Source organism: Urocampus carinirostris, chromosome 20 (genome assembly GCF_059441175.1).
Source record: "Urocampus carinirostris isolate Australia breed hairy pipefish chromosome 20, RoL_Ucar_1.0, whole genome shotgun sequence".
Classification (NCBI taxonomy): Eukaryota; Metazoa; Chordata; class Actinopteri; order Syngnathiformes; family Syngnathidae; genus Urocampus; species Urocampus carinirostris.
Genome location: NC_142368.1, coordinates 6,486,959 through 6,499,435, shown reverse-complemented (window position 1 = coordinate 6,499,435; position 12,477 = coordinate 6,486,959). Strand labels below are relative to the sequence as shown.

Below are 12,477 nucleotides of genomic sequence, written 5' to 3'. Positions count from 1 at the left end.
CGCGTTATTAGCAGAGAAAAGTGACAGCACTTAAAAGAAACATCACAGACAGTTGAACATTTATTCCATATTCTTTTATCCAAGTATTCAAAACTTAAACTTTTTGTTTTTTAATGAAATTTGATATCGGAGACGTAAAAAAGAGGGTAACGAGCCGAATTTGCGTTTATTTTTTAAAATCGTGACTACACAAATAATAAAAATTCATATAAAACTGAAAAGTTAATCGGAATTTTGAATATCAATAAGTTTTTCTCAAAGACTTCCTACGTTTTACTTTTTCATTATTTTTTATTATTTTCCATAGCTATGAGTTGTTAAAGATCTAACACTTGCTTCTTCTTCTATGCCGAAAATTAGCCATCTTTTGGTGGAAAGCTATCGTCTTTCGAAAACTAGCTTCTTTCTATGCTGACAATTTGTCATCTTCTGCACAAAACGCTGGGCCGTCTTTCAAAAACTAGTTTCTTCTTCTACGCCGAAAATGAGTCATCTTCTTCAGCACAGAAAGTTAGCGCCCTCTTTCAAAAACTACCATTTTAGATGCTGAAAATTAGTCTTTTGCGCGGTAAGTTAGTGTCATATTTTGAAAACTAGCTTCTTCTTCTATGCTGGAAATCAGTCATCTTCTTCACCGAAAATTAACGCCATCTTTCAAAAGTTACCATCTTCTATGATAACAATTTGTCTTTTGCACAGAAAGTTGGCGGTCTTTCAAAAGCAAATTTCTTCTTCTATGCTGAAAATGAATCTTTTGCGCGGTAAGTTAGTGTCATATTTTGAAAACTAACTTCTTCTATGCTGAAAGTTAGTCATCTTTTCCAAAATCTACCATCTTCTACGATGAAATTTTGTCTTCTGCACAAAAAGTTACAATGTCTTTCAAAAACAAATTTCTTCTTCTATGCCGAAAATTAGTCTTCTTCTTCACAGAAAATAGGCGCCGTCTTTCGAAAACTACCATCTTTCTATGTTGAAAATTAGTCTTGTGCGCGGTAAGTTAGTGTCATATTTCAACAACTAGTTTCTTCTTCTATGCTGAAAACGAGTCGTCTTCTGTGTGGAAAAATAAGCGCCATTTTTCGAAAACTAGCATCTTTCTACGCTGAAAATGAGTCTCCAGCACGGAAAAACAACGTCATCTTTTGAAAAGTCGACCAGTTTTCTGCGCGAAAAGATAGTATCGCATTCCAAAAACTAGCTTCTTCTTCTATGCCGAGATGTAGGCATCATCCCATCGCAGAAAGCTAGCGTCCTCTTTCAAAAACTAGCTTCTTCTATGCTGAAAACAAGTCGTGGAAAGCTAGCATCGTCTTTCGAAAACTAGCTTCTTCTTCTATGCCGAGAATTAGCCATCATCCCTTCGCAGAAAGCTAGCGTCTTCTATGCTGAAAACAAGTCGTGGAAAGCTAGCATCGTCTTTCGAAAACTAGCTTCTTCTTCTATGTCAAAAATTAGCCAACACCCACTTCGCAGAAAGTTAGCCTCCTCTTTCAAAAACTAGCTTCTTCTATGCCTAAAACAAGTTGTGGAAAGCTAGCATCATCTTTTGAAAACTAGCTTCTTACGAGCTGAAATGTTGTTATCTTCTTCTGCACCTTAAATGAGCGCCATTTTTTTAAAAAATACCGTATTTTATACTTCTGCACGGAAAGACAGTGTCTCCTTTCGAAAACTAGCTTCTCTTATGCCAAAAATCACTCCATTTCTGCGTGGAAGGCAACATTGTCTTTCGAAAAACCCGATTATTTTCCGTGGCAATAATTCTTCTTCTACACCATTAATCGACGTTTTCTCTAGTCAAAAACAGCGCTGTGTTGTTCCGTTATTGGAAAGAACTTTGTTTGTGAAACATTTGCCTCATGAGAAATGCTAGCATCGTCATCTTCTGTGAGGAATGCTAGCGTCCTCTTCTGTGAAGAAAATCAGGTTTGTCTTCTTCTATGCTTTAAATGTGCGCCGTTTTCTCGGGAAAGAAACGCCCGGTTTGACTTTTTCGACACTGAAGATGAGCATGGAGTACTTTTGACATTGGAAAATTATTCAATTTTCCATGCTGAAGATTAGCATCAGGAGACATGCTAGCGTCATCTCATTCTGTGAGAAATGCTAGCGTTCTATTTCTGTGTTAAAAATTTACGTCATCTCCTAATTTGTTAAGTTATCGGTGTCGTTTGTTAGCAATTTAGCGTGGATCAATTTCTATACTAAATACTAGCATCTTCTTCTTCTGTGAAAAATGTTAGCGTTCTATTTCTGTGTTAAAAATTTACGTCTTCTAATTCGTTAAGTTATCGGTGTCGTCTGTTAGCAAATTAGCGTGGATCTATTTCTACGCTAAATATTAGCATTGTCTTCTTCTGTGAGAAACGCTAGCGTTCTATTTCTGCGTTAAAAATTTACGTCTTCTAATTCGTTAACTTATCGATGTCGTTTGTCAGCAAGTTTGCGTGGATCTATTTCTACGCTAAATGTTAGCATTGTCTTCTTCTGTGAGAAATACTAGTGTTCTATTTTCGTGTTAAAAATATACGTCATCTTATAATTCGTTATCGGTGTCTTAGTGTGTTAGCAATTTACTGTGTATCTATATCTATGCTAAATATTAACGTCGTATTCTGTGAGAAATGCTAGCGTTCCATTTCTGTGTTAAAAATTTACATCATCTTCTAATTCGTTAAGTTATCGGTGTCTTAGTCTGTTAGCAATTTACGCGGATCTATTTCTATGCTAAATATTAGCATCGTCTTCTTCTGTGAGAAACGCTAGCGTTATTTCCCAAACAAGAAACGAGTATCCTATCAACTGAAGTTAGTTTCTATGAGAAATGCTAACATCTTTGTTGAAAAAAAGCTAGCATTATCGTCTTCTTCACTTGCAATTTTGTTAAAAGTTTGTGTTTGAGTGTTACAATTGTCTTTTTTTTTTAATATCAAAAATGAGCGTCTTCTTCCACGCCTAATGGAAGCTAGCCTTTTAAAACTGTTTTGCTGCTACGTTATATTCGATACAAAAACAAAACAAACAACTAATATTTTAGTGCGACTTACATACGTTTTTCTGAGTGACTGCAACTTTTAGGGTTTGGTCCACATCAATTCATAGATATCGGGACACTCGGCTCTATATGATACTACATCTATGTGCTACCAGTACTACCAGTGAAATCTAGTTTTTCCACCAGTTGCCTATTTATTCTCTTAATGAGCCCACTAACCTTTTCACCGGTGGTACCCGGTGAAACTATGTTTTTGGAGTTGGCAGCCGAGCACAAAATCTGAAGGAGACTTTCGGGTACTGTGATTAAAAAACAAATTCTCTTGTCCCCACCCATGGCTAAACGAGTCTCAGCCCGATTCGAATCCGGATTCTAAGGATAGGGAATAAATGCCTGTTGGCGGCGACATCCATGCAAGGCGAGTACGGGTTCTTCTTCTACATGTTCTTGTACATGGAGCGATCGCGCGGCAGCTGCGGCGGCGGCACGCTAGTGCTAGAGCTCAGCTTGAGGTGGAAGTGGTAGACGGTGAGCGTGATGAGGATGATCAGCGCCAGGATGAAACCCAAGATGAGGGGCAGGGTCTCCTCCAGGCGCTCACGTTGGTCCGTGATGCATTTGTACGCTGTAGGGGGGAGAGCGAGTTTAGCCGGGCAGCAGGACCCGCCTATCAACAAGGAAGTCCCTTCTGATGACGAATTGAATTCAACTGGAGCGAATGACTGAATTGTGTCTCCTTTTTAGTGGCTGTGTGAGTATTCGGATCCCATCATTTCCCCTGATAGTTTCAAGAAGAGATTCTCTTTCTTTTGCCCTCTCTTGGTCTCCCTCTTTCTTTCTCTCGCATCTTCTCTCTCTCTCTCCCTCCCTCCCTTTCTTTCTCAATCTTTCTCTCTCCTCTTCTCACATTTACTTTCTTTTTCCATTTCTTTCTACCTCTCGCCCTTATTTTCTTTTTATTTCCTTTTTCTCTTTCTTTCTTTCTTTCATTCTCAATCTCAATCTATCCCTCTCTCTCTTCCCCTCTCTCTTTTCCCCCTTTACTTGTTCTCTCTTTGTCTCTCTCTCTTTCTCACTCCCCCTCTCTCATTTTCTCTTTTTGCCTCCTTTCTTTCTTTCATTCTCACTCGCTTTCTCAGTCTATCTCTCTTCCCCTCTCTCTCATTCTCTCCTTTTGTCTTGTTCTCCATTTCTTTCTTTATCTATTTTTCTCTATCCTTTTTTTCTTTCTCACCCCCTTATATTCGTTCTTTCTATTTTTCTCTCTCCTTTCTTCCATTCTCCCTCTCTTTCAGTCTATCTCTCTTTTTCCCTCTCTTTCTCACTCCCCCTCTCTCATTTTCTCTTTTTCCCTCCTTTCTTTCTTTCATTCTCACTCGCTTTCTCAATCTCTCTCTTCCCCTCTCTCATTCCCTCCTTTTGTCTATTTCTCAATTTCTTTTTTCTCTCCTCTTTCTCACTCCCCTCTCTTATTTTCTCTTCCTTTAGCTATTTTTCTCTCCTTTCTTCCATTCTCCCTCTCTTTTTTGGTGTTTCTCTCTTTTTCCCTCTTTCTCACTCACTCTCTCATTTTCTCTTTTTTTCTTCCCTTTTTCCTTCCTTTCTTACTTTCATTCTCACTCCCTTTCTCAGTGTATCTCTCCCCCCTCTCTTTTCCCCTTTACTCTTTCTGCTTTGTCTATGTCACTTTTTTCTTTCTCCCTTCCTGTTTCTTATACTATTTTTATCTCTCTCCTCTCTTTCTCAGTTTCTCTTTCTTCCTTTCTCTTTTTGTCCCTCTCTATCTCTTCCTGTCTCTTTCTTAATCTTTTTCACCCTCCCTCTCCCTTTGTCTCTCTCTATGCCTTTCTTTCACTTTCTCTTACTTTCTTTCTCTCTACCTCTGTCTCTCTCTCTCTTCATGTCTCCTTCTATTTCTTTCTCTTTTTCTCTTCAATCTACTAGTCCCTGTGAGAATGTATTTATCCTACCATATTGCCCTTAAGCTATAATGACTTTGACATCCCTCTTCTAACTGTTCCCTAAGTTTCTCTAACAAAAGTTTAAGCAAACAATATTTTTTTCCCCTTTCTATGTCTCACATCTTCCTCTCTTTCCCTCAATTCTATTATTGAGTCCCAAATGTTGCGTTTTGCTCAATTTTTTTCTGTCTATTCGTAATAAACAAGTGAATATTCACGTGTGTGTTCCTTGATAAAAATATACAGAAACAATCCGCTCGCCTCTTCAAACGAATTCAGCGAAAAACTTGGCGACTCACGCTCGCTGAAGACGAAATCGGCGGCCATGTCGAAGGGTTGGATCTGAGTGTCGTACATGTGGACGGTGACGCCCTTCTGGTGGTCGCTGCTAATGAGGGTTAGCGTTTGCTGCGCCGTGCAGACGTAGGAGCGGCCGACCGGAGTCACCAGCGCCGAAAGGCGGTGAGTGGTCGCCGTGTGCTTGCCCGCTAACGGGGGAGACAAAACACAAATATACAATCCACAAGTTTAGCTAGCTGCCGTAAATTCATAATTTTTCTACATTCTCTGACATTGGTCTCTGGTACCATGACTGACAGTAGTGTGATAATGACGTATAATCTACTGCTTTTATTATGTCAACTGTATCAATAGTAGTTAGGTTTTAGCTTTCTCAACGCCGCAGCCCGGGTTCGATTCCTGTTGCAATCTTGATCAGTGTCATTTTTCGACTGATCGATCATTGCATTATTATTATATACTAGTAAGTGTATAATAGAGGTCAACAGATCATCAGGCACGGATGTTTGGTAATTTGATGGATATCGGTATCAGCATTTTTATTTATTTAAAGAGCCGAATATTTAGTCTCAGATGCAGCCAAGCATACAAATATGAAGGGTGCAAGTGCTTCCACAGGTTGGTGTACACGTTCTCTTCTATAATGGGGCCATTTTAAAGAAGTTTGAGGGGGTGGGATTCAATAGTATATATCAGGGGGGTCAAACCCATTTTAACTCGGGGGCCACATGATAGAAAAAAACATTCTCTCAGGGGCCGGACTAGTAGATTAAAGTGAAAGAAAAAGAGAGAGGGAGAAAAAAGGATAGGGTGTGGAACAAAGAAAGAGAAAGAGAGAAAGGAAAACAAGGAAGAGAGAGCAAAAGAAGGTAAAAAGACAAAGAGAGGCAAATAAAGATTCAAAGAGAAAGACAGAGACAAAGAGAAAGAAAGAGGAAGAGACAAGGAGAAAGACAAAGACAAGAGAGAAAGATGAGAGAAAGAGAAGAGAGAAAGAAAGAGAGAGAAAGACAGATGAAGAGAGAGTGAGAGAGAAAGAAAAAGAACAAGAAAGAGAGAGAACGAGAAAGAGAAGAGAAAGAGAGAAAGAATAGAAAGACAGAAAGAAAGAAAGAAAGAGAGAAAGAGGGAAAGAAAGAGCAAGAGAAAGAGAGAGAGAAAAAGAAACAGAGCCAGAGAGAGAAAGAGAGAGAGAGAAAGTGAGAAAGAAAGTGAGAAAGAGAGACAGAGAGAGCGAGAGAGATACAAGTTCAGCATTTTTGACAGGCACCTTGCTTTGACAACATCGAGTGGACATATTTCCAGCTGCGGCTCGTTTTTCTCTTGCGCTTTTCTCAGTGTTGTCCTGCAGGCTGGATTCAATCCCCTAGCGGGCCTGATCCAGCCCGCGGGCCACCTGTTTGACACCCCTGGTGTGTATATATATATATATATATATATATATATATATGGTCATTTTTAACTAGTTACTTTAAGAGTACATTTGGGCGTCAGTAATCGTAATTACTTTCAAATGAACTAGTAACTCTTAACTATTTCCTATTTTTCAGGTACGTTTCCAACAGCGTTCAGGGGTTAGCGCTAGCTAGCTGGATTTAAAACGGGACTGGTAGGGGAAAAGCGAAAAGAGACGAAAACCGGAACTCACGGTTGTAGGCGTTGATGAAGTGAGTGCTCTCCGATGTGTCGTACACCAATTGCACCTTGCTTATTTTCCACACCTCCGCACCTTTTGCACGAAGCTCCTGCAGAAAAAAAAAATACACACACGTTTTATACATAGTGAAGAAAATAAGTATTTGAACACTCTGCTAGAATGCCGTTTCTCCCACTTAGAAATCATGGAGGGGGATGAATTTTTCATCTTAGGTGCACGTCTAGGAGAGATAAACTAAAAAGAAAAATCCAGATATCACAATGCATGATTTTTTAACAATTTATTTGTGTGATATAGCTGCAAGTACTTGAACACCTGGCAAAATGAATGTTAATATTGGGTACAGTAGCCTTTATTTGCTAGTCTATTTAGCTCTTTCTTATCACAATATAAACAAATGGATTTTAAGAGCAGAAATGGCTTCGTGAGGATAAAAGACAAACTAAACAAAGCAAAATGCAGTAAATAAAAAAACAAATCTAAAAACATGAATAAATAGGATGAAAATTGCTCAAATTGACATTAAAAGGAGACCAATTTGGTCGGTTGGTTCCAAAACTCCCCTTTAAAAATAAACAGACACGTCAGAGGACTTCCTGTAGTCCCATTAGCCTCTGATCTTTCAATTGACACCACTCGACCAATAGCAGGCTGAAGGAAGATCGCCTCCTGTAGCTCCGAATATCTTCGGCCAGTAGTAATCAAATCGAATGATGATTGACACATTGGTTAGCCAATGAAAATCCAAACATATTTTTATGCCGTTTTCTGGCGGGTGTATTCAAATCAGAGAAAATAACGTGCGTGATTCATTTTTATGCGGCATTATTACGCGCAATCATTGATTTGGCTTCTGTAAAGACAAGTCAAACATTTACAACTCTTTTACAATGTCTAAAACAATTAGGCCAAAGTAAAATAGGCATTTGCAAAGGTTTTCGTGTTGTAAACCGGTTGTCGCCAAATGGCCACTTTTGGAAATGAAAATTGTGTAAAATACAATGTTTAGTTGTTTGGATTGTGATCAAATTTGACAAGGTACTAGGTAAGGCTTCAAGCTATTGTCTCACCTGTTTTCCAGCTAAGATGTCCATGCTACACTTGCATGTCTATGCTTTTATTTGCAAAAAACATTTCAGGCAAGAAGATCCCTGTGTGTTCCAAGTCAGATTGTAGCACTTGCAGTGATTATTTCAGTTTGTGACAAAAGTCTTACCTCTCAAAACAGACAAAAACCGTCCATATTCTCCAAACAATTTAACAACAGCATTCAATTTGGGTACGTCTTGGATTGGGATTTTAGGCGAATTTTATAAGAACACTTTAGTTTTTTTTACTTTTGGTTGATAATGTTTGGGGACGAGCGCTAAAAGTACCTTAGCAAAAAAGATGCGCAGCGTGTAGGCGTCGCTCTTCCAGCTGATGTGGATCTCCGATTCGCTGCTGCCGCATTTGCCGTCGATGTGAGCGCTGCGAGGAAGCGTGAACGAGGCTTGCTCCGTGATCAGCTGAAAAAGAGGATGACATTTTATACTGTAAATTCCGGACTACAAACCGCAATTTTTTAGTGACATTTTAAACACTGTGGCTTTAAATAAAATGCGGCTTTTTCGTTTATTTTGGTGGTAGGGCACAGAGGAAAACGGCGAGCTGCTCTTTTCCACAACGCATGCGTTCTGAATACAAAACACAGTAGTGATGTCTGGATACATTTATGATGACCTTCTAGAGAAATGAGTCCAGAATAGGGGTGTCAGACCTAGGGTCCACAGGCCAAATCAAGCCCCCTAATTTAATCTGACCTGCTCAAGGGAAAAATGAGCTGCGAACAATGATCTGCATTTTTAAATATGTCCACTAGAGGTCGCCGGAGCCCAGCGCTACCAACAGTAGCTGTATTTTCTGAATATCATTGATCAACTAGAGAACATATGAAGCAGAGTACACCTTTTTCATTCAAGCACTTTTTTAAGGACTTTCAAGCCAATTTTCCAATGTCCCCAGTACCATTAAAAGAAAAAAAATCTGGTGTGAATCATGATTTTTGCGGAGCCAGAAATATATTACAGAATTTCACTTGCGATTTTTAATCTTTTGCGTGCATTTATCAAGACTTATGATTTTCAGATCTTGAGTAAAATGCAAAAAAAAAATGTTTTTGATACAAAACTCTCCTCATATACAATTCACAGAGCCATGTTTAAATGTAGCATACATCTGTCGTTTTGGGCGTGAATAATAGGGTGAGGAAGATGCTTCATAGGACAATGCCATACAAACTAATGCCAGCTGCTGTTAAATAAAAGGGAAAAAATAACGGAAAGCGCGGCATCGGTTTTTTGGGCAGAATTGTTAAGAAACATGGCAATTATTTCATGCATTCACACACAATTCCCCTCAATTATATCCTTGAAAACACAACATTAAGATTCACGCATTTTAAGGATTTCAAACACCCGTACGAACTCTATTTTCAATCAAAAAGAAACAGAGAAAGACTTGAAATATGTCTGCTATTTTTGTCCCTTTGCCATTATGAAATAAACTGTAGTGGAAATGATTTAATTGTTGTTTTTCTTTTTTTTAACAAATGCACAGTTGATTAAAAATATATCAAATTTTAGTATTGGAAAAAAATAACGAAATAATAGTTTCATGATCAAATGTTGTACCCCCAAATCCTCATTGAAAGGTGAGCCTCTGAAAGATCCCCAACCCTACAGTCAAGGCTTCAACCATTGAGCTAGGAGCGTCCCCTTACATCGATACGGTTGAGCGCCAGCACGTCGTAAGGCACCACTAGCTTGACAGCGAACTCCACCATCAGGCAGGTGGTTCCGTTCTCCCTCACGGCGAAGATGGCCCGGTCCGGGTCCGTCGAAAGACCCGAAAGGTTCTCGCCTTCCTGCTCGCCCAGCGACAACGACAGGAACAACGACAGGACTGGACGAAAAAATATGCACAGTCAGCATTTTTTTTTTTCTCAATAGAGGCCATCCATTTAAATAAGATAGAAATAAATACATAAAATAAAATATAATAGGAAAAAAATAAATATAATAAATACATTAGAATGGAAAATAAAAAAATGCAAATCAAATAATTAAAGGGAAAATAATTTGATAAAATTGAAAAAAAAAATCAAGTAATAAGTTAAATTAGATGGAAATGGCTAAATTAAATGAACTTATTTTTGTTAAATGGCAAAATAAAAAAATAATTAATAATAAGTCAAGTAATATAGATGAAAATAAATAAATAAAATACAAAATTAAATTCTCTGAATAAAATTGAAAATTAATAAATTAAACGATACAGAAATAATTGAATAAAATGAAAAAAATAAAACTGAATTTAAATCATAATTAAAATGATACAACAAAATAAAAAACAAATTTAAACCGATAGGAATAAATAAAATAGGTTTGAAAAATTATTGAACAACCAGGAAAAAATACATTAAATTCAATGGAAATGAATAATACAATTACAATAAAATCCAATAGAAATAAATATGATAAAATCATAAAACACCAAAAAGAAAATAATCAAAATGGGTTGAAATTACTTAACATTTGTGTGTAAATGGTGTGATTTTTTTAAATGACACACACACTTTTCGCACACATACACGCACACACACCACCGCAAGAAAAAGACGCAGTCAACATAAAGATCAGTGGGAAACCTATGGCTGACGGGCCATTTGCGGCCCCTGTGAATCAAGATAGGCCAACTTGAATACATTTAACGCATAAATATTTTCTCCCGCTATATGTTGTCCTTTTGTTACAATTGTTTGATAAAAACACACTAACTGAACAGTTATGAGGACCAATACCCGACCCCCCGAACGACCAAACCCCCCCACACCCACACATTCCACCCCCCAACCTCTTATAATAAAGCCCAGTCAGCATCTTAAAACAAGAAAATCAGAAACAATACAACACCAAAATGTTTTCTGTCTAATTTGTCTCTAAGAACCCCCCCAACCTTAACAAAAAGTCACTTTTTTTTGGTTTAAGACAAAAAACACAACAATTGCCACTCACCGATCAAAAGAAGCCGTCCGCTGTCCGCGGTGCTGAAGTCGGCTGGTCCCATCTTCCAGTAGTTCCTGTCCCCCTCCCGCCCCTCCCTCACCACAACCAGAGGAGAGGACCCTAACCCGGAGAGCGACTGCCGGCACCTGAGTCGAGCGAGAAACTGACGCTGGGGGAACAAGAGAGAGAAAGAGAGAGAGAAGAAAGAGAGAGAGAGGAGGGATACCTCCCCTCTAATCCTCACTGATGCACCAAAAAAAAGGAAACACTTAATCCAGTCCGGTTTACAGCAAGGGATAAGTGACAAAATGTGGAATTTGAGCACCCAAATTTCCTCCACATGTCCGCAGTGGACTCTTCGGCTCGGCTGCAGGTTGCCAGTGAAGCGTGACCCCTCCCCGGTAAGGCGGCCCACCCCCCACCTGAGGCACTCGAAGCCCCCGCCTCCCCCCCAGCTCCGGCACAAAAGTGCGCAGGAGGTTTTACACGCTACTCAAAGAGTTGCGCACCCGTAAAGGAGATGAACGGAGATTTTTCGAGGGGAAGTCTGGTGTGGAAATTGGAAATACAATGGAAAGTGAGTGGAAGGGATTTTTTTTCTTTTCATATTTTAGGGGTGGGGTGGTTTATGTGGTGTAGCCCCTCCCCCTTTGCTTACACTGCAGAACCTCATGGAACCACTCATTCTTCTGAGTCGGCGTGCTGAGGATGGAGCTGAATACTACACAAGGACTTTTTTAAACTTTTTATTTTTTGCATATTTTTTAAATGATCATTTGGATCCAATTTTGTTAAAGAATTATTTTCCTATAGTACATTTTTCAAAATACCCTGTTTTTAAAAAAACATTCTCTTTTTTTGACTATTTTGAAAAACTTTTTTCAGGTTTCATTGCAATTTTTAAATGATAATTTTCAAAGTTTTATTTCCATAAAAAAATGTATTTTTAATACCTCTTTTTTGAGACAACTTTTTAAAAATATCTCTTTTTTAAATATATATTTTTGGCAATTTTTAAAACTTTTTTTAGGTTTTGTTGCAAATGTTTTAAAGTGCCTTATATTTTATTTCTTTTAATTTTATAATTTATTTCAAAATAATTTCTGATTGTCTTTGTATTGTTTCACAAGGATAAATAAAGTTGAATTTTGTTTATCTAATATATTATTTGTCAATAATTTTCCCTTTTCAGACAAATTTTTGGTTTTGTTGCGATTTCATGTTTATTGATAACCATTTCATTCATTATTATGTTTAAAATTAAATACAATGTTTTATACTTGTATTAATCAAACAAATATACAAATGAAAAATTATTTTCATTTGAAAAATCAGGTGAGTGGTAAATAATTGTTTTCTTTGAATATCTGTTGGATTTTTCATATATTTTTTGTGGAAAAATAGAAAACTTTTTGCACTGCTCATTACAAAATAATTTTTTTTAGGGACTTTACTGTACTCATTTTAAAAAAATATATTTATTTTAATATATAATACTTTTTTAAGCATCTTTGG

At 37.8% G+C, this 12,477-nt stretch overlaps 1 protein-coding gene across 1 annotated transcript; it reads right to left on the bottom strand.

Moving 5' to 3' along the window:
* Window positions 1-1,366: 1,366 nt before the first annotated feature.
* lamp5 (lysosome associated membrane protein 5) lies at window positions 1,367-11,343 on the bottom strand. Its single transcript, XM_088325107.1, has 6 exons — window positions 10,972-11,343; window positions 9,678-9,859; window positions 8,293-8,424; window positions 6,908-7,004; window positions 5,259-5,447; window positions 1,367-3,623 (listed from the first exon to the last, which is right to left on the bottom strand). The coding sequence occupies exons 1-6, from the start codon at window positions 11,021-11,023 to the stop codon at window positions 3,436-3,438; spliced, it is 840 nt and encodes a 279-aa protein (XP_088181233.1). The 5' UTR covers window positions 11,024-11,343; the 3' UTR covers window positions 1,367-3,435.
* Between the last annotated feature and the right edge of the window lie 1,134 nt (window positions 11,344-12,477).